The sequence below is a fragment of the Podarcis liolepis genome, assembly GCF_965112155.1.
Source record: "Podarcis liolepis genome assembly, chromosome: 2".
Lineage (NCBI taxonomy): Eukaryota > Metazoa > Chordata > Lepidosauria > Squamata > Lacertidae > Podarcis > Podarcis liolepis.
The window spans coordinates 29,166,393-29,192,755 of NC_139555.1; the positions used below are offsets into that span (position 1 = coordinate 29,166,393).

Sequence of the window (26,363 nt, forward strand, 5' to 3'; positions counted from 1 at the left end):
CAGAGTCTTGCTGGTTCAAGTCTCTGCGTGTATTCTTATTAATCAGAGTTCAATCCTTCCTTTACTTTGTGAACGCAACACTATTCATTCATCTCCCCCCCCCAAACACACTCTATCATAATTTCCATGCCCAATTGGGAGAACACAGATGAGCCCCCATTGACCCGTTCCCCTTCCTGCAAGTCCCTGCCACCATTCCTGAATGTTGTGGGGGCTCAGTTGCCTGCAGCAGGGAGCTTGCTCTGCTTGACTAGGCTCTCTGTACTATTTAGACCCTGACACATCGCAGTGTTGTTGATGATCAAGAGAGCCCTACCCTTGTATACAACACAATGACCAAAACGAACTACAAACAGTGAGATACACCCTGTAGAATCAACCAACAATGAAAACTAGCAGCAGATTTTGGAACTAAAAAATGTCGAAACCGGCGGCAGAAGTAGTTAAGGCATTACAAATGTAAAATCCTAGTAAAAATGATGACGTCAACTTATTATACAAGACATTTAGACGGAGCTTGACTGATCTCAAATGCTTACTGTATAGCCCAGTTGCCCAAAGGTGTGTGCTTGGGAATTTCTGTTAGCACCGTGCAGGACTTACACCTAAAACGTTTTTTCCCTCTTTCCTGATAACTTCAAAGTATCCTTGCACCTTTCCCCACACACAATTAATCCAGTATAACTAATATTTCCTGGTTTTGTGTCAGTGGCCCCCAAGGCATTAACACGCTTGAGGCACCTGAGGAAAATGTACTCCTTCTAAGCAACCCAATTCTCTGTATCACCTGCCGGGAAAGCTGTTCTGTGTTAAAACGATTTGCAGCGTATACCCCCGGGGCTGGAAGGAAGTCAAAGGGGCTGCCTTTTGGATTCGAGAGGCATTGTCCAGGGGAAGAGGAAGGATGGGACAGTGCTGGGAAAGCGATGAATTACCGTACCGACTCATGAACAAACTCCCCTATTGTTCTTGGCCGTGCTGTGGTGGCTGGCACAGCTTAGGACCCATTTATTCGCGGACAGTACAGGGCTGTGCCATAGGAGCCCCTCTCTGTCCCCGCATGAACCTATTGTGTGAGTTGTTTGGAAAGGATGGGAGAGGAGAGCACACCCTGGAGCAAATCTCTCTTTCTCAGCTAACCTACTTGGGGCTTCACCTGTAGGCCCAGCCTGCTCCTTCTTGGCTGCCCTGGCCCCAATGGCTTCCCTAAGGATCCTCCCTTGCTCCCTGAGTCTCCGTTTCCTTTGATCTGCAGTGCTGCTGATGCAATTCCCTGCCTGGACTCTTTCCTTTCCTTACTCCCCCTCCCCTTTCAGTCCCATTTCACTCTCCTGCTTTCTCTCCTGCTCTCCCCCTGTTTCACAGGGCACTCCAGCATACCAATCTCCTGCAGTGCCTGGCCCAGTGTGCAGAAGTGACGCCCTACCTGCTGGTGATGGAGTTCTGCCCATTGGTGAGTCATTGCTAGAGGGGAGTTGCACGCTTCCTCTCCACCCCCCCATCCCCACAAAATCCCTGCTGCTGTGGGCCTCCCCTGAGCTTTAGGGGACAGGTAAGCAACAAGACTGTGGCTGGCCGAGAGCCAAATCCTTGTTTGGGTTCATACCGTATCTCCTCTCCCGACTCTCGCTTGGATGACGTGAAACCATTTGCTCGCTTCCAGAGGGGTTTTTTTCTGCTGTTGTGTTCTTTGGGGGAATCTGTGGCTCTCTGGGTAATGTTGGACTCCAGTTCCCATCATCCCTTATGGTCAGGAATGATGGGAGTTTGCCGTTCAATAACATCCGGAAGGACACAAGGTTCTATATCCCAAGGTGTATGTACTCTCTCCAAAATATGCTTTGTTTTACCTAGTTTGATGGAAGGGACGTGGGTGGCGCTGTGGGTTAAACCACAGAGCCTAGGACTTGCCGATCAGGTCGGTGGTTCGAATCCCCGCGATGGGGTGAGCTCCCGTTGCTCAGTCCCTGCTCCTGCCAATCTAGTAGTTTGAAAGCACGTCAAAGTGCAAGTAGATAAATAGGTACCGCTCCGGTGGGAAGGTAAACGGTGTTTCTGTGCGCTGCTCTGGTTCGCTAGAAGCGGCTTAGTCATGCTGGCCACATGACCCGGAAGCTGTACGCCAGCTCCCTCGGCCAATAAAGCGAGATGAGCGTCGCAACCCCAGAGTTGGCCACGACTGGACCTAATGGTCAGGTGTCCCTTTACCTTTACCTAGTTTGATGGTGGGTGGATGCTCCTACTTTAGATACAGGGCTTGACTGAGAGACCATTGCATCTTTGAATTCTGTGATGTATTTTTTCCTCTGTGGGATACTGGCAGTTTAGTGTAGGGCTGGGGAAACCTCTTCCCTGCTCCTGCCACCCAGGTGTTGCTGGACTCACTCCCATCCACCCCTGGTCCATTGGTCATGCTGGCTTGAGCTGATGGGAATTGGAGTCCACCAGCATCTGGAGGGCCACAGACTTCCCTATCCCTGGGTTTGGTGCACATGACTCTCCCTCACCTCGGGCCTTCTTTGGGGCTTGGCTCCCACCCCCTGGCTGCATTGCAGAGATGCTTTCTCTCTCTTGTTCTCCTCCAACCCACCCATTGAGACCGCACAAGAAAGGTCTGTAGGCAGTGGTGCCCATGGGTAACGTTGTTGCTGCTGCTGCCACCCTGACAGGGTGACCTGAAGGGCTACCTGCGGAGCTGCCATGCGGCCGAGGCACTGGCACCGGACCCTCTCACTTTGCAACGTATGGCCTGCGAGGTGTCCTGCGGCCTGCTGCATCTTCACCGCAACAACTACGTGCACAGGTGAGTCAGAGTTCCTGTCTCGTTCCTTTGCCACACTTTCACATGGGAGTGTGTGGAGTTGGGGTGGGGAAGAATCCTGGGAAAGGGGCCCAGTTCTTCATTGGGGTTGACAGGGGAGCACCAGCAGTATCAGTAAAGCGCTAAGCCCAAAATGCAGCAGGAAATAAAATGGGATGTGCACGCAGTGGTTCACAGAGCAGCGGGTGTCACTGTCAAACCCACCCTGTGGAAGTTGCTGTATTCCATGCCAGACCATTGGTCCATATAGCTCAGTTTTGTCTACACCAGTGTTTCCCAAACCTGGGTCTCCAGGTGGTTTTTTTGGACTACAACTCCCATCATCCCTAGCTAGCAGGATCTGTGGTCAGGGATGGTGGGCATTGTAGTCCAAAACCCAGCTGGACTGGAGACCCAAGTTTAGGGAAAACTGGTCTACACTGACTGGAAGCAGCTCTTTGCAATTTTAGACAGGAGTATTTCCCAGCCCTACTTAGGAGGACTGAACTTGGAATCTGCTGCACCCAATTCCACCACTGATGATCTCTTTCCATATGACGGTGTTGCCATGTTTATGAATGCAGCATGAGGTGGGGTGTTTGGTTCCTGGTGGCTGGAGGTGGAGGTGGTGATGATCCACAGAAGCAGAGATGAGGCTTTCATTTCCACTTTTGGATTTTCTGAAGGGTTCAATGGCTGAGAAATGGGAAGCCTTGGGTTCATGGGGTGGAAGTTTTGGCCTAAGGGAGAAAGTGAGTCCTAAGGTCCTGTGAGTGAAGTTATGTGGACTTATGGCCAGTGTGTGCAAGGTATGGCATGCGTCGCTTGATGGCTTTGTCCTGCAATGGTGTTCTTGTCTTCTTCCTGTTTGCCCTTCCTGGAAACGTGGGGCTCCAGCATGCAACTTGCACTCCAGGAAGAAACCATCCTGCTGTGGATACCCGTCTGCAGATCCTGATCTCCTCCCGTCACCCTGCTCTTCCTCCCCAACAATATCCTGGTGCTGAGTGAGTGGCACTCAAGAGACTCCAGCATCAGTGATTTTGTTGAAGAGGCTGAGCTCTGCCATCTTCTGAGGATGGGAGTCCTCCTTTTGGGGAAGTGCACTGAGCTACAAACTGGACGTCCCGAGGCTGAATTTTGCCTCTGCCATGATCTCACTTCGTGGTCAAAGATACAGCTTTGCTGTAGGGACATTGTTGGGGAATCAAGAGGGAGGCAAGCAGTTGACCGTGAGTTCAGACTGCTGTCGGTGATGCTCAGACTGCATCTTTCTCTGTGGAGTTGACTCTTGGTGCATTTCAGTGGATAGTCAACCAGTGGCCAGCCAGAGATTCATTACTGGTCTTGGTGAGCTAAGCAAACCCGATGAGGGCATATTTGGGACCTTGCCCTGGCACATCTGGTCAGCCCTTTCCCACTCCCCGGCCCCATAGCTCCTGTGGGCCTGATCTGGGTCACAATGCATGAGCTCCCTTGGCCGGCCCGTCGCTTCACGCCTTCCGCTGTGTAATCTTCGCTGGGCGTTTCTTTTGTCTAGTGACCTGGCGCTGCGGAACTGCTTACTCACGGCTGACCTGACAGTCAAAATCGGCGACTACGGCCTCTCTCACTGCAAATACAAAGTAAGTCTGCTTTGGGGGCGGGAGCCGGACAGGGAGCACAAGCCAGTGTTGATGGTGGGGTTTGTGTTCAGGGCCCCCGCAAGGCTGATGGCGGGAGCAGCCTTCTTGGGGATGAGGGGCAACTTGGCTCTCTTGAGTGCAAACATTTTAAGGGGAGAAAAGGCAGGAGGGACAAGTGGTTGGCAAACAGGACTGTGCCTGCTTCACCGGGGCATGACCGTACGCAGGGACCTGCCAACATAAATCTGGAGGCGGGCTGGGAAGGGGGGATTGCGATTCTCCCAGCAACAGTGTGAACATGTCTAAGGGATAGGGAGAGGTGGGGGACAGGCTTAGTGGAGACAGACCTATTCTCCATCACCAGCGGTTCTTGGGTGGAGTGGACTAGGCCACCTTTAGCATAGAATAGGAAGGGACTTGAAGGCTCATCTTGTCCCAAGACCCTGCAACGCAGGAATCTCAGCTGAAGCATCCACAACAGGTCGCGATTGCTGTTTCTGTTGGTGCCAGTTTGACGTTGTCTTGCTTTGCCCCTGCATGCTTGGCAGGATGACTACTTTGTGACGGCTGACCAACTGTGGGTACCCCTGCGCTGGGTGGCGCCTGAACTCATCGACGAGGTGCATGGCAACCTGCTTATTGTTGACCAGACCAAGACCAGCAATATCTGGTGAGAAAATCAGGGGTGGTACGGGTGGGAAGGAGCCTTTCCTGGGGTGTGTGACCTTGGGAGGGTGGGATAGCAGCAACGTGAACCCTTAGGCCAGATTTGGGAAGGGGGGCAGTGATTTTACTGAGCCAGGTAAACATCTCACCACTAAGTAATATTTTACAGTGGCTGTGATCCAAGTTTTATTTTGGTAGCCCCACAAGCCAGCAGGCAACTCTCTGGCTTAGGTTACATTTTGCTCGAAAACAACCAAACGGAAACCTTTGGCCAGGAAAACTGTGATTACAGTGCAACATGGGATATGCCTGCTGAGTTTGCTCCTCCTGTGTGATGTGCACCTTGGTAAATCTCCCTGCTGGGCTACCGTAGCACATTCTACATGGGACGACTACCGAAGGTGCAACTGGTCCAGAATGCAGCAGCCAGAATAATTTCTCTTGGTAGCTACAAGGAGCACGTATTTGGTTTTATTGGCTGGTGTAATTGTTTGGGTTCCTTTCACTTTATTTTCCCCTTCCCATAGTTTTACCTGCATTTTCATTGTAATTTGATTGTGTCTCCCTCCCCCTTAAAGATAGTTGTCCCTTTTGAAGGATGAGCTGTGCATTTGCCAAGCAAATAAATGCAACTGCCCTGGGTTCAAAGGGCCTGGGTGACCCGGCGCTCTCCCTCTATTGTGGTGCCACCTGCCACTCGCGTGTGCTTTGAGCCCCCTCTCTCTTGGCAGGTCCTTGGGCGTGACCATCTGGGAGCTCTTTGAGCTGGGCAGCCAGCCCTACTGCCACTACTCGGACCGGCAGGTGCTCACTTACGCCATCAAGGAGCAGCAGCTTAAACTTCCTAAGCCGCAGCTCCCACTCTCACTGTCTGACCGCTGGTGAGTGAAGCAGGGCCCTCGGGGGGGGGGGGAGGGCACAGCATCCCATGAGGGGCAGAGGTGACCAGCAGGCAGTAAATGACAAGCGTGGAGGAGGCTGGACCGTAGGCAGGTGGGATCAGGTGTGTGGGTAGGCAGATGCTGATAAACGTCTTTGGTGCCAGACTCCCATCTTAGCCCTCTTGCTAAGCAAACAGCACACCAAGCCACCAGGACTGGCAGATTGCAAGCTTGGTAAATGTATCCATTAAGTAAGGAACAAAAAGGCTGCCACTCAGTCGGTAGAGCACAAGCTTTGTTGGTAGCCCCACAAGCCAGTGGGCACTCTCTAACATAGTTCTAGCACCTCTCAGGTGGGCGCCCAAGGGAGGCATTCATGGTGACTATTTCTAGAAACGTAGTACTGATTACGTCCTTATTTCAGGCATTGTGATATATCGGTACATCACAGTGTTTAGCTGGGGATATATCACAACGTTGAAAGCCAGACATTTCTCAGCCCTAGCGCAAGGTTAGCCACAACTGGTCTAAAAGGGTGGTTTTAGGGGTGTGCAGAAGAGAAAGAAGGGTTTCACTAGGGAATTAGGGTAGCAAGGAGCATGTTGCCAAGTAGGTTGCTGGCAGGGAGCAGATTGTAGATGGAGGAAGGCTGGCTCTGCGAATGACGCAATTGCTGAGTGTTGTCCCCAGAGCAAAGGAGCAACCGAGTCTCACCTCTCCTCTGCTCTTCCCTATGCGCAGGTACGAGGTGATGCAGTTTTGCTGGCTGCAGCCAGAGCAGCGCCCCACTGCTGAGGAGGTGCACCTCCTGCTCTCGTACCTGTGCGCCAAGGGTGCGTCGGAGGCTGAGGAGGAGTTTGAGCGGCGCTGGAACTCCATGAAGCCTGGCGGCGGCGGCGGTGGAGGAGGCGGCTCGGGCTCGGGCTCCAGCCACGTGGGCGTTGAGCTCTCGTCCTTCCCCCTCCTGGAGCATTTCTCCAACGATGGCGACGACGTCCTGACCGTCATGGAGACGAGCCACGGCCTGAACTTTGAGTACAAGTGGGACCAAGGGAAGACTGAGCACCTGCCGGCCTCGGCCATGAGCCCTCGCGACGCCGCGCGTTACCACGAGCTCTACTACGCCGCCAGCGGCAGCAGCGGCGGAAGAGGGGACGGCAGGCACCTCAGCCTGGGGGTCTCGCCCTCCTGCTACGAGTGCAAAGTGCAGGGCTGCCCTGGCCTGCACACGCCAGGTGTGGTGCCAGTGCTAAGCGCTCACAGCCCCTCCCTGAACAGCGAGTACTACATCCGCATCGAGGAGGCAGCTTCTGAGGGCAGCGGGACGGACCTCGACTACACCATGTGCTCCTACAGCCCGGAGTTTGGCCGCCCCTCCCACTGGCAAGCCAAAGAGGGCTGCTATGAGTCAAACAGCAGCCCCACCGTCTCGCTCACCATGGAGCCCCTGCTGGGGCATTCTGGTGCACATGGGGACAGCGGCCACTGGGAGCCCCCTGACTACTACTCCTATGGAGGGCAAGGGGACAAGGAGGCCTCGCCGTACTACGAGGCCTCCCTGAAAGACGGCCCTGAGGACTACCTGCTTGAGGAGCATGGGGCTTCCGAGTGGCCCGTGGCAGCTCCGCAGAAAAGCATATTTGCTGACCCGCTTGGTGTTTCACCCTCGGTGGGCTACGCCTACAAGGAGGAGGCCGCAGTGGCAGACTCGGTCACTCTGGAACTGGGAGAGGAGGAGGAGGAGGAAGAGGAGGAGGAGAACTCGTGTGGCAGCCCTGGGAGCGAAGGGGATGAGAACAACGGGTCCCCTTCCTCCAGCAAGAACTGGACGTCCAACACCTCCGCCAATAACAGCTGCCACCTGCTGCCGCCGTGTGAGCCACCTGCCAAAGACAGCTGGTGCTACCGCCACATGATCACTTTCCAGGGGCTCATGGCAGAGCCGCTGTGTACTGTACCCCGTGAAGGCCCCACGCTAGGCATTGAGGACTTGCGAGCGGCCCTTTTGGGCGAGGAGCGGGTGGCATCATCTCACACGGGCTCCCCCTGCCCGGACACCGACTTGCCTTCAGAGGAACGAGCGTCAGCCGACGTTGCCAGCGTACAGATCGGCGCAGGCGATGCCACGAATCCCTTGGCTGAGAGCGGGGTGGAGTGCCTCCTGGCTGCCACCACTCCACCACCACCAGGGGACACTGATTCAGTGGCGTCAGCGCTGGAACCTGTCAACAACACGGACGCAGGGGATGCCACCGTGCCAGAGGAGGAGGCACTAGGAACTGGGGAAGACCCCGTCGTGGTGGAAGAGGCCTCGGCCGAATGCTCACCCAAGGTGCCGCAAGAGATCAACGTGGACAGTGGCAAGAACACCACGACCAGTGAGCAGGACAGGACACCAGACAAGACGGTTTCCAGCGCCAGCTTCCCTGACTTGGATGAGGCCAGTGACGAGGACACGGCTGAGCTCACATCCGGGGTCTTCACTGACTTCCCAGTTGATTGTACCGAGCGGCAGGACGTCATAGTCACCCTCAAGTCCTTGCAGAAGCAGGTGGAGACCCCTGACTCGCTGGAGTCGCTGGACATCCCCTCCACCACCAGCTCCTGCGAGGCGTTCAGCCCCACAGCCTACGTGCCCTCGAGCCAGCCTAAAGCCTTAGACAGCGGCTACGACACAGAGAACTACGAGTCGCCTGAATTTGTCCTGAAGGAGCCTCACGAGCCACGGGAGCCCGAGGCCTTCACCCAGCTAGAAAAGGCACCGGATGGCCCTGAGGGCCCAGCCAAAGAGCTGAGCCTCTCCAACTCCTTCAGCGCTGAGCTGCAGGCCTTAGACGAGAAGAACCCTTACCGTGACTCGGCCTACTTCTCTGACTACGATACCGAAGGGGGGACTCGGGAGGACGGGGAAGGGGACAGTGATGGTTCTGAGGGGCACGAGCCAGAGCTCCCCCAGGCGGACGTTGGAGAGTTGGGGAAGGACCCCGCCCAAAATAGCTCAGGCGAGTCTCGGCCTACCTTGCTTGAGCCCACCTGCCCACAGGAAGACGGCATGGGGTGTACCTTTCATCCAGCGACTAGCGGCCAGGGCATGGGGACAAGCATGTCACAAGAGCTGGTAGTGAATGGAGTCACTGTTGCTGAGCTGGACTCATCCAGAGGCAAGAGCGACGAGGCTGTTGCCCTGCCCCAGGTGCCACCCCCCGCCACCAGGTCCTTTTTCTTGTCTCCTGTGGTTGCGAGTCCGGATGTGCCGAATGGGGCTTGTGAGGGAGATGCGGGGACGGGGAGCAATGCAGTGGCAAGGGCAGCAGAGGAATCCGGGGAAGGGCAGGAACGATGCTGCCCTGGCGAGCAGCCCCAGAGCAGCCCAGGGCTCTCTCTGGACCTTTCGTCGGTGCCCTCTCGGCATCCGTCTGTCCCTGCCGAGCTCGAGGAAGAGGAGGACGACACGGAGGACAGCGATGAGTCGGACGAGGAGCTGCGGTGCTACAACATCCAGGACCAGAGCGAGGAGAGCGAGGAGGAGCTGCCGGCTGTGCCCATTGTGGTGGCCGAGAGCCACAGCGCCCGCAACCTGCGCAGCCTGCTCAAGATGCCCAGCCTGCTGGTGGAGACCTTCTGCGATGACCTCGAACGCAAGAAGAAAGCCGTCTCCTTCATCGAAGATGTCACCGTCTACCTCTTTGACCAGGTGAGTTGTTTTCTGGTGGCCTGGAGTTGACAGCCAGAAGAGGCCCTCAAGTATGCTTTAGCATACTCGCGAATCGAAAGTCGTGTGCCTCTTTCGTAGGAAACACACATGTTTTGTGCATTCCGCAATTTCCATTCTGCAAGCAACAGAAACGCCCCACAGCTATAAGCATCTGCTGATCTCTTAACTGAGTATATTTTTCATTGTTTGTTTTGAAAGGTGCTGGTTACCAACATCCCCTAATCTTGATCGTAGTCTTGCAAGTCCGGACAAAGAAACCTTCATCCTAAGCCTCAGATCTTAATTTGAACATGATTCTCAATTGTTGTTTTAAAAAAACCGGTTACATTAATATGGGAGTGACCCAAACTTTTTGCAAAGCCTGGGTTTGAGAGCGGGGGACGGGGGGTGTTAATTATGGCAGCCACCATAATTATGGAGCAAATAAGGCTAGGAGGGTGTTTATTCCCTAGAGGACAACCTGGATCCCAGAGTTGCTCCTAAGAGACAACGAGATAGTTATGCCCATTTGTATCTTCACACAGGAAAGCCCCACGAAGGAACTGGCAGAGCATCCTTTCCCGGGAGTAACAGAACCTCCTGTGGCACCACCTGTGCATAAGGACAGCAACGGTTCCCCAAGCCCAGCAGAGAGAACAGATGCCCCCAGCAGTTCCTCGGAAGGGAGCACCTCTGAAGAGAGTAAGGGTAGGAAACCAGAAGGGAACTGAGCAGGGCTCTGGGGGGGAGGGGGGCGGCCCTGATGTTTCTCCATCACAACACCTGCACAGACTGCTTTTCTGAGCTCAACCCATCTAGGTTTGCTCTTGGGTGCAATATTTTTGCACCGCTTCACTATGCAACGGAGTTGGGGCACCCTCCAGATGTTGTCAACTCCCAGCAGCCATTATAGCCTTTGGGTTGGGTCAGACTTGGGGATGATGGGAGCTGTAGTCGATGACAACTGGAAGGCCATGTGTCACTTGATTGGACAGATTATGGGCTGCGGATTCCAGCCTCTGTGCATTGCTCCAAGCCAGCGGTTCTCAACCTGTGGGTCCCCAGATGTTGGACTACAACTCCCATCATCCCTGAGCTCTGGCCTTGCTATCTAGGGGAGATGGGAGTTGTAGTTCAACAACATCTGGGGACCCACAAGTTGAGAAAGGCTGCTCCAAGCAGCAGCTTAGGTAAAGCAACCTGCATTTGGCCACTAGAGGGGGATGGAAATTGGTCTTGCACAGCAAGACCTTTTGGACTAGTAGGAACTTGGCGATGCAGCAATTGGACAGGAGGCTAACAGGAAGCAGCAGAGGACAATTGGCCAAGCGGGGGTGGGGTGGGATTTTGGGCCCAGCTCCTTACCCTTCCACTGTGTGTCTTCCCTCTTCAGGTGGTGGTTTTGAGTGGGAAGATGACTTCCCCCTCATGGCAGTGAAAGCATCCGTCATGCCATCGTTGACATCGGCGGCACCTGAGCCTGCCCTCCCCGGACTGCCACCCACACTAGTGCCAGCTCAGAAGCAGGTGCTGCCCATCCAGTTTTCACGCTTCACAGTCTCACCTGCCCCCGTGTCGAGGTTCTCCATCACACACGTCACTGACTCGGACACCGGTTCTGTAGGAGGTAAGGGGCATTCAGGTAGCAGAAGAAGGGGTGAGCCCAGAAGTCTCAAGAATGTCGCTCTTTTATGTCCCTGGGTCTGGAGGAAATGTCTGTCAAGCCACATGGCCTGGCCTAGATGTCACATGATCAACACCAGGAAATTGAGGAACAGTTAAATATTGAATAGGAAATGGGGGACAGTCCTGATTTCCGTGGGAATGCTGTTGAGTGATTTTATTGATGGCACTTAATTGGACCACCAGTTCATAAGAATTAATTCTACCAAGGCCATGTTTATGTGAAATAATTTCAGTATACCAAATGCATTAAAAAAAACCACCCCACATTTTGTAATGTACACAGCAATTGAATAAGTGGAAACAACAGGGATATGGATCTGTTTTTAAGAGAGATCCTTTCTAAGAACCGTTTGGACATGGACCTTAGAGGCCCTTGCTCCCACTTCTGAGGTGCGAAAAAAGAGTGTGATTGCTCGGTTTGTAGGAAGTAGGGCCAGGAGGATATTCCCCTACTTCACTGAATTGATCCATGGTTGTTGGGGTGGACATTGTGTGTTCCTGTTCTCAAAAGATAACTGAATGGGGGAAGACCCAAGACACTCCAGAATGAATAGCTCCTATGGAAGCACCTAAGGATGTTTGCCTATGTTTATTTGGGCACAGCCTGTTCTGTTAAACCCACTGGGATCATGATCAGGTGCACCATCAATGATAGGCAAGTGAAGGAACTACAGGCAAATTATGGACTCCTCTCTGGATTACAAGCTCTGGCCAGCGAGGGTCAGGTTGCAAAGCATAATCTGGGTCGGGTTCTGCAGTGGTGATTGGCGCCCATTGGGAGTGGTAGGGAAGACGGCAGGGAGGCCAACAGTAGGGGGAGCCAGAGCCAATGACAGCAGCCTGGACTGGTGGTAAATAGCAAGGTAGGTAGATGTGGTTCGGCTGAGGGCAAAGCCCCATTCATCTACCTTCGCTGAGTGCCTGAGGCGGAATTTTTTGAATGGGGCTTCTGTGTCCAAAGCAACATAAGATGCAAGCCTGCTTGCACTCTGTTCTATATTGGGGAACCTTAATTGTATTCGTCCTTTAAAAAACACACAAAAATCATTGTAGAGTGGGTTGAGGGGCTGGTGGCATGATCTGTAAAATTGGCTTAAGTCATGGGGGCTGGGCTGGGAATTTGTCTCTCCTTTGGTTGCATTTGATGCAGTAAGAATGGATTCTGCAACTTGGAAAGCTATGCAGAGGAGAGGAGGTGTACAAGGCCTCCTTTAAGGTTGTGACGCCCCATTACTAACTCTGCCTTTTCCCTTTTTTTTTTAGGAAGCAGTGAAAACAGAGGCGACAGAGAATGAGCTTAGCCATGGGCTTGATTTTGGACTTGCCCCTTACAGCATCGGTTTCTGCATCGGGGCTAAGGAGTAAGGATGGAGGCCCAGAACTTGGGTGGAGCAGAGAACTCCATGGTGGTGGTGATGGGGGCTCACTCTTACTATATATATTTTTTTCTTTTTTAAGAGGCGGATTTTATTGGACAGTTCTTGACTGCTGCTAGGCTGGAGATGCCCCACGGCGTGATGATTTTGTGACAAGCGTGTGGATGTGAGGGTGTGTGTGTGTGTGTGTGTGTGAGGGTGTGTATATGTACAGATAGACATATAGACCTATAGAACCTATAGCATTTAAAGGGTAGAGCTGTGACCTCGCTAACATCGCTGCCCCCTCCACCCAAGCCATTTTGATACCCCCCTCCTCCCTCTCCAGCTCATGCCTCTTGGATGTTTCGACCCACATTGGCTTCCCAAATTGGGGCACTGCCTTGAGATCACCGCCACCTTTTCTTCCTCCTGCCTGTTCTTGTAAGCTTCTCATGTGTGCTTTCCAAGCCCAGCACGGAATAGAGAGCGGAAGCGAGAGCACATAGCCTTGCACCGTGTCATTCAGACATGCTTAAATTTGGCCCTTGAAAGCTGAGTACTCCTTCCTTCCTTCTCCCTTCCTTGTGACTGCAAGTCCCTTCTTGCCCCCCTCCCTCTACACCTGGCTGTGTCGGGTGTAGCCTGCTGTTCGGCTGCGCATCAAATAAGGGGAGAGGCGAGAGAATGGATGGTAGGCAAACTCAAGTGGCACGTAGGGGAGCTAGATGAGGTTCAGGTGGCAATTTCATTTGTGGGACGGGCTCAGTAGCCGTCTTCCCTTTCCACACTGTGTTTCTGCTGCCCCCTCCTTTTCCCACGTATAGATTCTGCAACTACTGCTGGCCCCTTTACCGTCTGCTCAGCTGCACCACCACTGGAGCACTTAGTGGTACAGGAGCTGTGCCTTAATGGCCTTTGGTGCATCCTTTCTCCAACCTTGCCTTGGGGAAAGCAGCCTCCCTGCCTGTTAGGAAGTCTCCCTGCCTGTTAGGAAATGGCTGCCTAAGCAGGAAAGAAAGGGGATGTGCAGGAAATGCAAGGTTAACTTAAAAAACAAAACAAAACCCTCTAAGCAGGGGGGAATTTTGTGGTGCAGATGCTCACCTCTCTTCCCTGCCCCCCAACACACCCGCTGTAGAACCTTCCTATTTTCCCTGCCACAGTATTGTTTAGGTGGAGGTTTTCTGGGGTGCCAAGCTGTGTCCCGTCAGCAAGTGGGTAGGCTGGGTTTGTGTCAAAATGCCAAACTTGGTCATGTGGGGAGAGACTCCAACTTCCCTTTGCAACTCCTAGAGGAACTTAACATACAGGAGGAGACTCCTGACGAGATGTGTAGCAAAAGCAGGTCAAACGGCTACCGGGACTATTTTTGTAAAAAAAGAAAATTAACCTACGCTATATCACCTGCCCTAACAGAGCGGCAGATTTAAGTTATTGTTGCCAAAGAGATGTAAAGAGTTAACTTTTATCAAGGTTTCTTGGGGATGGGGTGGGGGAAAGGATTGGAAAGGAGGGAACCAGGGGAGGGGGGGAAAGAGCATCATGGTTGCTTTCTTTTGTTTTTGGGTTAAATCTTTTATCAGTTTAAACTTTAGGATAATTGTGCAATTTGGATTTGGGGGGGGGAGGAAAAGTAATGAGGGAGTCTACACTCGGGGGTTGTGGCCTTTTGGGGCTATAGACCAAACACAGATACTGGAAATCAAGGGTGCAGGTAGCAGCTGCTAACAACCGTATTTGTGGACCATTTCCAAACAGGGGCTAGAGGACAACCATGGCCACAGGAGCCCGAGACAGCAGCAAAACATTCTTTTCTTAAGAGGCCTTTTTGTTCTTTCACGTCTCTGGCTGTTTCTCTTGACATCAGGGCTGATGACTCTTCTCTTCTTTTTAGTTCCACAAAGGGCATAATGCACTTCTAAGAGCAGAAGGAGAGCACTTGCGGGTTCAGGCAGTGGCCCTTCTAGTCCAACCTCCTGTTCTCACAGTGGCCAACTAGATGCTGGTGGGAAACCTACAGGGCAGGGCATGAATACAGCAGTACTCTCCTCACTTGGGATTCCCCACTGCATCTGATGGTGGAGTCAGGGCATAGCCATGGTGGCTAGTAGCCACCGATAACCCTGACCTCCATGAATTTATCTCATCTTCTTTTAAAGCCACCCAGATTTGTGGCTGTCACTGTCTCTTGTGGGTGGGAGCAAGTGCCATAGTCTTGAACGCTGCTGCGTGACATAGTGCTTCTTTTTGTCTGTTCCGAATCTTGCAAAATTCAGCTTCGTTTTCAAATCCTAGTATTACCACTCTCCCCATCTGCTTTCTTCACACCATGCATCATTTTATGTACCTCTTCTATTATATATCCTAGAATTGTAGAGTTGGAAGGGACCTTCGGGATCATCTAGTCTAAGCCCTCGCAATGCAGGAATATGCAGCTGCCCCATACGGGGATCGAACCTGCGACCTTGGCATTATCACCACCATGCTGTAACCAGCTGAGCTACCCAAGCTGATCTAATATCTCACCTCTTGTTCATTCCCCACCCCCATACTTAAGCATTAATTTATATACACGCACAATGCCCCCACTGTTCATCTTACCGGATGAACAGAGGTGGGGGTGGCTTTAAGATCCTCCTTCTTCTCATCTTCTTCCAACCTACTCCCCACACACCAATTTTAGCCAGCTGGGAATCAGTGAAGCTGCATTCCTAAGCACAGTTATAAACTTCGGTGGAACATTTTAAGTGAGTAATGTTTAAGAGTCCTGCTGATGGTTTCTTGATTCTTCACATCCTGGGCACCAGCGAGGACACCTAGAAGTGTGTTTGAAGCAATAGTTTTGTCTCTCCCTGCCCTCCCTCCCCTGGAAGCCAGAATATTGTTATGTGCATGGCATTCCTTGCTGGGAACCGTTGCTTCCCTGGTCTGCCAGGCATGGAAAGTTAGCCATGCTCTGTTCACAGCCTCCTTGTATGCTGAGGTCAAATACACATATTTAGTCCCTCTCCTACTGCAGACCAGCATATACACGATGCCTGCCGTTATCTCCTTGCTGTATAGTCCCTAAACACAAATGGATAGCCCTGGACTTTGGAAGTAGCAGTGCTCTTGTTCGGCTTTTCTTCACTAAAGTTTGCATTATGCATGGGTAGGTGACAGAGATAGTATTGCTGTTGACTCAATTCCCTCTCCTTGTGGCAGCCAGAAAACTGTTGCTCAAGCTTGTTCTCCTGGTCGGGGCTGCCAGACTTCAGGGCATTCACCGTCAGGTGTTTGTGGTTTGATCTTGCTCGAACAGCTGAATCTGTGATGCCACCCACACTTCTGGCCAGTGTGGCCAACTGGGAAGAGAACTCCAAAGGAAATCATGGACTGGAGGAGGAGCCAGCAAATAAGCAGTTCTAGCATTGATGCCGGGATATACAAGAGCAGGGGCAGCAGGTCTGACCCAGGAAGAACTGCAAAGATCACAGCACATTTTCTTTCCTGCCCAGTTTCATTTGGCTGCTGCAACTCATTCCCCCAGTGAGTTGCGCTCCATGCACACCAGCACATGCCTATTCCCAGGAGCCAGAGATGACAGAATGCAAGAGGGATGTCTGCAACTTCTGTTTTCTGCATTTTGCTTTGCTACATAAGCCACACACAAGTGCCACCTACAGACAAGAGCTACCCCTTCTTATTGAGCAGAATGAGGTACTGCTTCTAGTGGCTAAAAGGGGAAACCCAAAATGGGAACCTCAAGGCTGGGGGGAAAGGGCCTCTCTCCCACCCTGCAAAAAAGGAAGAGTGGTTTGTTAGCTGTTAACCTCTCCAACCAGAACATCGCAGCTTCAAGAATCCTAAGTCCAGGCAAATCCTTCTGAATGAATGATTTCCAAAGCTGTAAAATGGCGCTGTCCCATGGCTTTGGGCAGATATTTATGCAAGATGTCCAGCTGTCTCCATATCAGAATGACAGTGTTCCCAGTAAGTAGCATCCACTTTGGATATGGCCCATCCTGGCACGAGTGCAGCTGTGAGCAGCTGGTGGGATTGCCATAGGGGCTCAGTGGAACTCTCTCTCTTCCCCCTCGTTGCTGCATCAGAGCACACTAGCCATTAACTAGAACAGGAGGAATCCAGAGCACTCCACGGTCCAGGAATTTGCACTAGAATTTGCTTGACAATGCAACAAAATTCCAGGTTGGACCCTCTGTTAGAGAAGGAAGGTTTGCTGCAGAAACAGAAGCGGCTTTTACCTCTGCAGTTCACGTGCGTCTTGGAGGGGAACAGGAGGAGAAGCTCTGTTGGCTCTGTGGCAACCTCTCTGCATGTGCACAGCTTCCCAGTTGCTCTTCATTTGGGCATGGAAGGAAGACAACTGAGAACCATGCATAAACTGTTCTACTGGATAGAGACACGAAGCCACTCGGGCGAAAGGGAGCAGGGTGTACTTCTTGCCACACACTATGGCCAGGATTTCACTCTCTACCCAATAGTTACTTGGACAAAGAGAGAAGCAGGGAATTCCATGAACGCTAGTAATGTGCCCACAACTACTGATGGCCCAAGGGTTTTGGCCTCTGTGGTTCCAGTCAATTCATTGTGGGTATAATTTGAGGTGGACCATGCACAAATTGCTCCAGTATCTTATCCCCACCTGCAAGCACTCCTGCTAGTTTTACCAACAGAGCTGGAAGCAACTAACTGCCACCTTGCAAGATGTGTGGGAAGAACAGAAGAACTGTCATTGGTTACCCCTTCATCTTAATTTCTTTCTGGCTCAGGAATTCTCCGGAGCTGGAGCCAACTGCAAGTGGGCAAAGGGGAGAAAGCCTGCTTTCTCACAGTGCCAGCTGCTTTGGGTTGCGAAGCATACATTTCTAGCACCTGTGCCAACATGTATTGGTGGCTAGGAGCCAGGCTGTGCTGTAGCCCACTGTGCTATATGCAACATTATAAAGTCAGGTTTGCTATAAAGCCAGCACAGTTGGGTTTCTGCATTTGGATTAGTGATGCTTCCGCACTATTGAGTTTATTCTGGAATGGCTATTCTTCGTCCACTCACATTTTACAGGGCAATCACATGACATTGCAATCAAATCATTCCCCTCCCCTCTTCTGCTTTTCACTATGTTTCTATGATTTTGTTTTGGGAGAATCTGACGTAAGAAGAAATGGAACAGCAGCACAGGGTTAAGCCACCTTGGTGCTGCCCTTGTGTTCCTTGCTCCCTCTTCCTCAGAGATCTGCTTTTGACACGTGCAGTGGGGCTCCCAGCAACTGAACCCTATGGCTGTACCTCTTCAACTGGGGCACTCTTTCATTATTACCTTTTCAACCGGTGCCATTTGAGCAGCGTACATTTAAAAACAACAACAACAAAGCGTTCGAATGCCTTTTCACATTAAAATAAAATATTTGAGCAACAGCGCTTCAGTGAAAAGAGCATTTTAGCCCAAATTTAAATGTTGGTGATAAAATTAAATACCGTTGAAGGGGTTCATTAGCTTCACTGTTAGCTGCCCACCCACATGGCTATGTTAAGCCCATTGTTGTGAACAGAACATGGCAGGATGTACATGCACACATAGAACACAGCACCAGCTGAATTGGGGGAAGGCCTGTTGCAGTTGTGCATGTAGCTCATAGCAAAAGGGTAATGACTGGGTAGCACTAATAGCCCACAGTCTGAAAGCACCCTTAGCTGTGCAGTCCTATCTATGCATGTCTACTCAGGGTAAGTCCCACTGAGTTCAGTAGGACTTACTCCCAGGTAAGTGTGTAAAGAATTGCTGCTTAAGAGTACATTATTTATCATGTGGCCTCTTATAGCATCAGGAATAACCAACATTTGTTTTTATTTAAACAGCTATCCTTCCATCCCTTGTGGCTTTTGAAGCCCCATCCATTCATACCACATGCATGGAAAGCAAGTAGGTTGTTGCCAAATGCAGGATTCTCCCTGGCACCATGGGAATGTGAGTTAAGTCTACTAACCATCCATCTGCGCTGGTGCGTCTTTTCAAATTGCCCTCGCCATACCCTGGTGAGTACAACCAGGGCTTTGTGTGTACTGCCATTCAGTGGAAAATGTGTTTTTTTTTTTTTTTTTTGTTCTTAAGGCCACAGAATACAATACTTGCTGCAGAATGTGGTTTTGTAAGAACCTCTTCTTTCACTTGGAAAGAAAAGCAAGTTTCTAGCCATTATGATTGCAAGGATAAGCCTGAACAAACCTCAGAAGCTGGAGAGGCTACTGGTTCCCTGGTGAGGTTTAGTTGCTGCTGCTGCTGCTACAGGGCTTCAATAACCCCCTTCCTTGCCATGAAAGGGCAGGGAAGCAGAATACAGGTAGCATCAGCAAGATCTTGCAAATTCGCTTGATATATGTAATATATAGTCTATGTAGTTTGTCATACACAGCCCTCTTTCTATCAGTTTAGGGTGGAAGTTGAACGGTCCAGCTTACCATGAGGCTTGAGTTTCATTTTGGGCTTTATTTTGCTTCCCAACTTTATTGTTTCCTGGCCTCGGTTTTTCCCGTCTGTAAGTGTTATGGGAGGCCGGTCCCAGCAGGGCTAATAGTTGGCAAACCAGGCTTACTATGTAAGCTGTAGAGGCAGCTAAGGGTGACTCCCAGTGCTCCAAGCAACATTTGCTCCGAAGATCATCCACGGCCAATAGTGAGACAACACAGACTTCTTACCATATTCCTACAAGGGCACCTTGCATTTTATTTATTTAAATTCCATTTAAATTGTTAAAAACACCTCTAAGCTGTTTACATAAAATACAAAATGTTATGTTAAAAGTTACGATCGGTAAAAGTCAGGAATGAGAAGAAAGCATTACCAGAAGTGGAGGGGAAAGGTACCATTTCCAGTGTTCGAGGTTTCTATGCTTATGCCACTCTATCGGATCAGCAGCAGAATAAATTATGCAAAGTAAACAAATTGTGCAAATAAAGCAAATTTGCATGATTTATATAGGATGCAGAATTTACCTTTTTTTATTTTAAAGCGTGTCGCGCATTGACTGCCTTAGCGAGCAAGGAGGGCATAGCAAGAGACCTTCACCCACGATGGTTGTAAAGCAGATTGAGCCTGCTCACGCTTTACACCAGTTTTCGTTGTCCAGCCTCCCCTTCCTCTGTAAGAAGCAGATGTGGCTCAGAACAGATTTTTTTTACTATGAGAGAGCAATGCTTAAGTGCCTACAGAACAAGCAGATGAGGCCATGAAACCTCTCTCCTTTTGAGGAAGTTGCCTACCATCAATGCTGGCTTTGGGTGGTGGAAATACTGCAAGACAGCATTTGCTCCAGAGCTGTGCAGCTTTTCATTTTCTAAACCCCTGAGACAGGTTAATCTAGATGCAGTATCCAGAGCAAAAGCCAGTGGTAGGCATAAGATGACAAAACGACAAACCAATCCCTTTATCCACATGGGTGCAATATGCCTCTTATGTAATGGGAAGAGTGGCTTTCATTCCAACAGGGCTGAGTGCTGTTATTCTCCAACTGGGAGACATTTGGATTGGAGGAACAGCAGCCACAGGCAGAAATGGTACTCCTCCCAGCATTGAGGTATAAAACTCCAGGCGATTCCACAAGGGAAGGTAGGCTTTATAGGCTGCTGAACACTACTGGCACCTCCAAGCAAGCACACTAGGCAGTGCTATTTGCACGGGCCCCATTTTCACCTGATATACTTTGTATAATTACCCCACATTTCTTTCCGTCGTAGGCAGCTGTCGGGCATGGCACGGGTGCAACTGGTGGTATCAACATGGGCTGTTTTTGAGTGGGGTTTCTATCCGTTACACTTGGGTTCCTTCCACATTCGGTGAAATGGGAGAGTGGAGGATTCACAGGCACAATGAGTTCCGTGGAGCGCAGCTTTGAGGGTGGGAGTGTTGCTAAGTGGCTACAGCGCAGTTCGGCCTCCAAGCCGCGTTCCTTTTGGCACTGCATTTGAACAAGAAACACTTAAGGGTGTGTGTGGTCTATAGCATCAAAATGCATTCAGCACCTGCGAGGCTGCATGAAGACAGAGCTAGAGAGCTATGTTTTGGATTGTGCTGGTTTTTGTTTTTTTTAAAAGAAAAGAGAGAGAGAGAGGCTATTTACAGTGTATATTTTATTGATACGGGTCATAATTGCTGTATTTTTTATCAGTGCTGATTTCCATACAGCTCCCAGCATGTGTGTCAAATACCATTGGTCCAATAATAATAACACTAAAAATAAAACATTTTTAAAATAAGCCATCTTCTGCCTGCTCTCATCGTAACATCTACTATGCGTTGAAGCCAGCATAATTTATTGGGGTTTCATAGGTTAAGCCAGAGGCTGTGATAGAGGGAGGGCAGATGAGCTTACCTTGCGACAGGCAATGCTCCTTTCTCAGGAAGCAAACTCAGAGGTGCAGGAAAATCTGTACCTGCTGGATTTCTGACTCATGCTAAAGGCACAAAAATCCGGTGTTGTGCCAATACTCATGAGAGCGTCTGTTAGTCACTTTGCGTTCTAGACTTCTATACTGCTCTTGTGGATGGTGGCAAGCAAATTTAAAAACACCACTTTACAGCTGTAGTCAATCCCCACCTTAAGCCAGCAAGGGGGCTGTGTGAGTGTGAGTGAGCTCAGCAGCACATGGAGCCTTTTCAAATACTTCCTAGTGCCCTACCTGAACCTTATTTAGTAGCACAGGAGGATGGCTGGGAAGGTAGCAGAAAGGTTGAGGTTTGCTATTGTGGGCTTGTTTGTTTTTTAAAGCGGCATCTAGAGCAGCCTTTCTCAACCTGTGGGTCCCCAGATGTTGTTGAACTACAACTCCCATCACCCCTACCTAGCAAGGCCAGAGCTCAGGGATGATGGGAGTCGTAGTCCAACAACATCTGGGGACCCACAGGTTGAGAACCAATGATCTAGAGGAAACTGGCAAAGCTTGCATAACAAAGGCCACATGTGACACAACAAATATCCACAGCTTGCTTCCTAGGCAGTGTTTTACCCCCATTTTACAGAGCGCTAGTGGAAACACTTGAGTGGAGATAGTTGTGCCCTAATTAGTACAGGGGACCTTTGGGGGCTTGTTATTGATTTGCTAGCGAGGAGCAGGCTAAACCACCAGATTCCTATCAGTTTTGTACCTAGGCCTGGCCTGTTGTTAATCTGTTGTTGAGTACAACCTCTTGAAGCACTACTTTCATCTCATTCCCCAGTGGGGGGGGGTTTTCGGGGGGGGGAGACAGGTTTGTATCCTTGTTATCTAGCTTATAGTATGAATTCTTCCAATACAAACAAGTCCACCTCTTTTTTAATTTTAATTCATGAAATAAAGGGTCAAGGACAATGGGCACAGTGTTGCCGGGGGGGGGGGTGTTTGAAGGAACCCGTCTCCGTCTCCTGCAGTTTAAATAAGTGTTTAATTTACAGAAATGCTAAATGCTTCACAATGCAATTGGGTTAGTCTGTAGCAGCAAGCAAGGAAGTAAAGAAGTGCTGGGCCTCCTTTGAAGACCCAACTGCTGAGAGGCCACATAGCACATTTTACCTGGAGCATTAAATGGCTGCCACACTGCATTTCTGAAAGAGAAACAACTGAGCACTAATCCCTAGGGCACGTGTGGCTACATCAGCAAGGACTGGCATGCACAAGCCTTCAAGCTGGAGAAACAGAGAAGGGATATGGGGCTTGCCCGCGGTAAGTATTCATGAAGTTCTCCTACGTAATCTTGTAGATAGGTGCTTCCACTACCCTTTTCAGTGTTCTACATGGAGCTGAAGTGTTTGGTAGTTTGTACCTTCTATTCATTTTTGCTACGAGCCAGCTGCTGACTGCTGTATTTCCTTCTGTTCTGGGTGGCGGTGGTAGTTGCTGATGTAGACAGATAAATCTGATACCACAAGCAGCTGCTCAGTGTCCCTCTTCCAGCATGAAATGTTGGCAAGTCACAGGGCACTTCTGGATCGAAACAGGCCGATTGTACAGTTGTTCCCTATTCTCAAAAACATATTAAACGTGCCCATCTCAAACATTGAGTTGCTGCATTTTAACTGGAGATTTACCGCCCTCCCTTTTGTCATGTAACACTAGTACTTTGTCCCTTAGGCACATAATGGTGTTCAAAGCCTTGAATTCACATGGTGTGCCTTTGCACAGAGGGTCAGAGGGCGTGATAATATTATTAACCTAGGAAACCTCGAAGTCCAGGTGTCTTTATGCTGCCCGCATCTTGGTCACTTCTGCCAGAACTAGAGTGTAACATTACTCTGCAAACTGGGCTGCGCTCCTGCAACCATTACTACATTGGGATGGGATACTTTCTACCCTTGTTGCTGGCTTGAGACAAGTGTGAATAAAGAGCTAGAAATAAATAATAATAATAATAAACCTGGCAAGAGTCTAGTCGTCTAAGTAGAATTTGACCTTTCTGCATAGTATGGCTCTGTGCCATTTCTCAAAATATAAAGCTCTGGCTGAGAAACCTCATCACACTCCTGTGGACAAAGCCCTGAGGTAATTATTAAGCGCAAGAGAGAAATATATTTCAGAGGGAGGAAGGTAATAGAATCAGGCAGGATACACTCAGGCACGCTGGCTGCAACAGCAGCACAGGACCTGCATGTTTACTCATAAGCAAGGAACGGCCTAGAATTGCAGCTGTCGGCCAAGGTCGGCATTTGCCAGATTATCTGTCCCAAACAGGAACAAACAATAATTGGTCTGTACTTAAAATACATTATCTCTGTACAAAAATAAAGGTGTTGAGACATGGATGGAAGCACATCATGAGCATCAGTAAAAAATGCAAGCGATGGTGCCTTTCCTTGTAGAATACTAGCGAGATCTCAGCCCCTCTAAATGTGAGGCTGGCACTGCGGATGCATTTTATTTATTTTATTTTATTTATTTGTTTTAGACTCTAGACTCTGTGCCCTCACTTTATAGTTTAACCCTTCTTTGGTAAACGTTTGCCTACTCCAACACACCAAGCCGCTTTCCCATGCATGGAGGAGAGAGATACAAGGCCCATGTCTCATCTTCTCACCCACTTGCAAGAGAAACTCCTGATAGTCCTGCCATGCTTGCCTTCCTTAGCAATCACATCACAACATGTATCTGCGTAGCTTGCCCCCAAATAACTTCTGACTGGGATTTTGTAAGAGGCGCCAAGGTGCCTGAGGTATCTCATGGTAGGTTTAGAGATGAGAGACAGCTGCCACTTCCCAGGATGGATGGCTGAATTACCTTTCATTAGAAGTCAGATTGCGGATAAACTCCAGCAAGAGGAAACTTGGCCAGAAATGATGAATGTGCATCAGAAGCCAATCCTGTGACCCCAGGAGTGATCTGCAAGTTGACTGCTGCTGTTAGGGGAGACAGTAGTACAGATCCCTCCTTTCCAGTTTGGAAGCGCACGCTAACATCGCCCTGCTGGGATAGCCATGAGGGCTGTGCACTGAAGCTTTAGGGAACTTTGGTCCCTCCAGCTCAACAGCATATGCAGAAGCTTCTTATGAATACATTCTAACATTCACATTGTAAGGAGCAGCTGGCCTGTGGTTCTCCAGGGATTTCTGGACTACAAGTCCCATAATCCCTGACCACTGACCATGCTGGCTGGAGCCGAAGGGAGTACAACAAACCTAGAGGGCCAACAGCTTAGCCACCCCTGTTGTTAAGGCAAATGCAAGGGCATCTTAGAAGAAAAGCAGACTATAAAGAGCAACAAAAAGAGGAACTCTGCAAGGTCCTGCTTCACTGTCCAAGAGTAATACTAATGGCATTGACCTGCAGTACCGAACTGGAGCCAGTCTGCCTAAGCTGGCTTCTTCCTGTGGCATGGACACTGAAACACTGCACCAGGCAGTATGTGTAGAGAAGAATTCCACTGGAAGAGGAGTTCAGGGCAGAAAGAGGGGTGGGCAGGAGAGAGAGATAAGCTAGCTTTGTTAACTGTTAGGGTTCTCCCCCAGCCTAGCTAATTAGCAAGGAGTTCTGTTGAGAAGGTGCTCACTGAAAAGCAACTAAAAAGGGTGTTTCCCTACTTGATGCACCATAGCCATGTGCACACCACATGAAAAATGTGGACATAACAATTTGACTATGATCAGGCACAGGATGACTGCCTTGTGACGTTTGACCTGCCCTTTACTTCATTCCATACTTGCAGTGATCTGGACTGGTCATGAAAATTAAAAGGGTAACTAGAGGACTAACTTTTGGAGGTAACTAGAGGTAACTTTTGGAGTCTGGCTGTGCTAAGTTTAAGGAGAGTGGGCTACCCAGTGAAAGCGCAGCACAAGTCAAAATGAGCCAGTGAGTCTTCCATCTATATAATGCGCTGCTCTGGCTGTAGCGCTGTGCAGTACAGACTTGCAGCTGCTAGCAGCCGCTGTCTGGTGACACCGGGCAGTGCTCAAGTTTTTATTGACAACCACTGAAGTCCAGAGGCTCAATTTATTCAAATCCACACGTTTGATTGTGCCAAGAGACCTCCACAAGAGATTGAGAAACAAGATAATTGCAAAACGGAATGTCTCATCCTGCTCATACTATCTTTCCTAGCTTATTATCACCCTTAGAAGGTTTTGAACGTAAGTCTATAACAGAACAGACTACATGGCCTGGTTCATCGTTCTAGCTCTCCATTCACAACAGAGACATCATGTACTCTTTGAGGTACTTATCACTCCAAAGGCCAAGGTATATCTTCTGCTCTAAAGACAAAAATTTTTAAAAAATGAGTGCACCAACTTCTGCTTCCCAAGCAGGAGGTTGAGATTCAGTCTAACTACAAAAATAAAGAGTTGTGGAAAGATAGACACGTGTGCTTTACAAGGACACCACAGAAATGCCACACAGGTGAAACTCAAAAAGGTGCGAGGTACCCGCCGTCGCCCAATATCCCTGGAGATCAGCTGATGAGAGGAGCAGAACGATCGTTCGTCACCGTTGGTTTGAGTTGGACATTGGCAAAAGGATTCCTGCAGAGAGAAAGCAAGGCTCAGCTTTAGTAGGAAGAACTTTAGGAATCAATTGGCCTACACCCAATGAGACAACAGGAAGAATGAGTGATGCAACAAGGACCACAAGGACGCCTGCACAGTGCACACTAGAAAACACAGTTCCTGCTGCAAAATCAAGACAGCGTCAATTCAGACAAAAATCTTTTTAACTACTTGGAAGGTATCTTTGCCCTAGATGGCCAAATCTTAATGGCAAAGCATTTCAACGTTGGCATTCAATATATTTAAAATTGGGAATGGAAATTGTCGTGAAAGCGATTAGGAACAAGGACACATGGATAGACACGGGTTTGTCTTGTGCAGAAAGCAACACACACACACACACCAGTGAGCACTTGCAACATCTCTAAAGTGAAAGCTCCCCTAAGTTGCGTAAGAAAAGATGTTTCGAGAGTTGAGGATATAAAAAGAGCCTGTCTGCTGGCCATCGCCACATCTTGAGCTAGAGAATTCCATAGTTTTAACTATGTGCTGGGTGAAGAAGTACATGATAAAGAATCCCTCTCCTGATGGTAAATCATCTTTGCCTGACCCGTAACATGCAAGAGTAATTACCATATGGACTCGGACCACGGCATTGGGTCATTATACTCTTGGTTCACGTTCACAATATGTTTGCTTCAGCCAATG

At 49.9% G+C, this 26,363-nt stretch overlaps 2 protein-coding genes and 1 long non-coding RNA gene across 10 annotated transcripts in view; 1 reads left to right on the forward strand and 2 right to left on the reverse strand.

Annotated features, from left to right (window-relative positions):
* The window catches only part of AATK (apoptosis associated tyrosine kinase), an 87,400-nt gene extending 70,193 nt beyond the window's left edge, over nt 1–17,207 (forward strand). For 5 of the 6 annotated variants that reach the window (XM_083489837.1, XM_083489838.1, XM_083489839.1 and 2 more), the window contains 9 exons: nt 1,366–1,453; nt 2,670–2,803; nt 4,341–4,425; nt 4,974–5,095; nt 5,823–5,972; nt 6,714–9,666; nt 10,212–10,374; nt 11,060–11,293; nt 12,616–17,207. In XM_083489837.1, the coding sequence (XP_083345963.1) occupies nt 1,366–1,453; nt 2,670–2,803; nt 4,341–4,425; nt 4,974–5,095; nt 5,823–5,972; nt 6,714–9,666; nt 10,212–10,374; nt 11,060–11,293; nt 12,616–12,647 (3,961 nt within the window). In that variant the 3' untranslated portion in view covers nt 12,648–17,207. The remainder of the gene's footprint in view (nt 1–1,365; nt 1,454–2,669; nt 2,804–4,340; nt 4,426–4,973; nt 5,096–5,822; nt 5,973–6,713; nt 9,667–10,211; nt 10,375–11,059; nt 11,294–12,615) is intronic. The other variant, XM_083489836.1, reaches the window with a different exon arrangement.
* A 1,620-nt stretch (nt 17,208–18,827) lies between these two features.
* LOC310700689 lies at nt 18,828–23,648 on the reverse strand. The gene is made up of 2 exons (XR_014522717.1): nt 21,619–23,648; nt 18,828–21,499 (listed from the first exon to the last, which is right to left on the reverse strand). It is a non-coding gene; the product is annotated as an uncharacterized lncRNA (long non-coding RNA).
* A 1,497-nt stretch (nt 23,649–25,145) lies between these two features.
* The window catches only part of BAIAP2 (BAR/IMD domain containing adaptor protein 2), a 136,438-nt gene continuing 135,220 nt past the window's right edge, over nt 25,146–26,363 (reverse strand). For all 3 annotated transcript variants that reach the window (XM_083490129.1, XM_083490125.1, XM_083490128.1), the window contains one exon: nt 25,146–25,691. In XM_083490129.1, the coding sequence (XP_083346255.1) occupies nt 25,622–25,691 (70 nt within the window). In that variant the 3' untranslated portion in view covers nt 25,146–25,621. The remainder of the gene's footprint in view (nt 25,692–26,363) is intronic.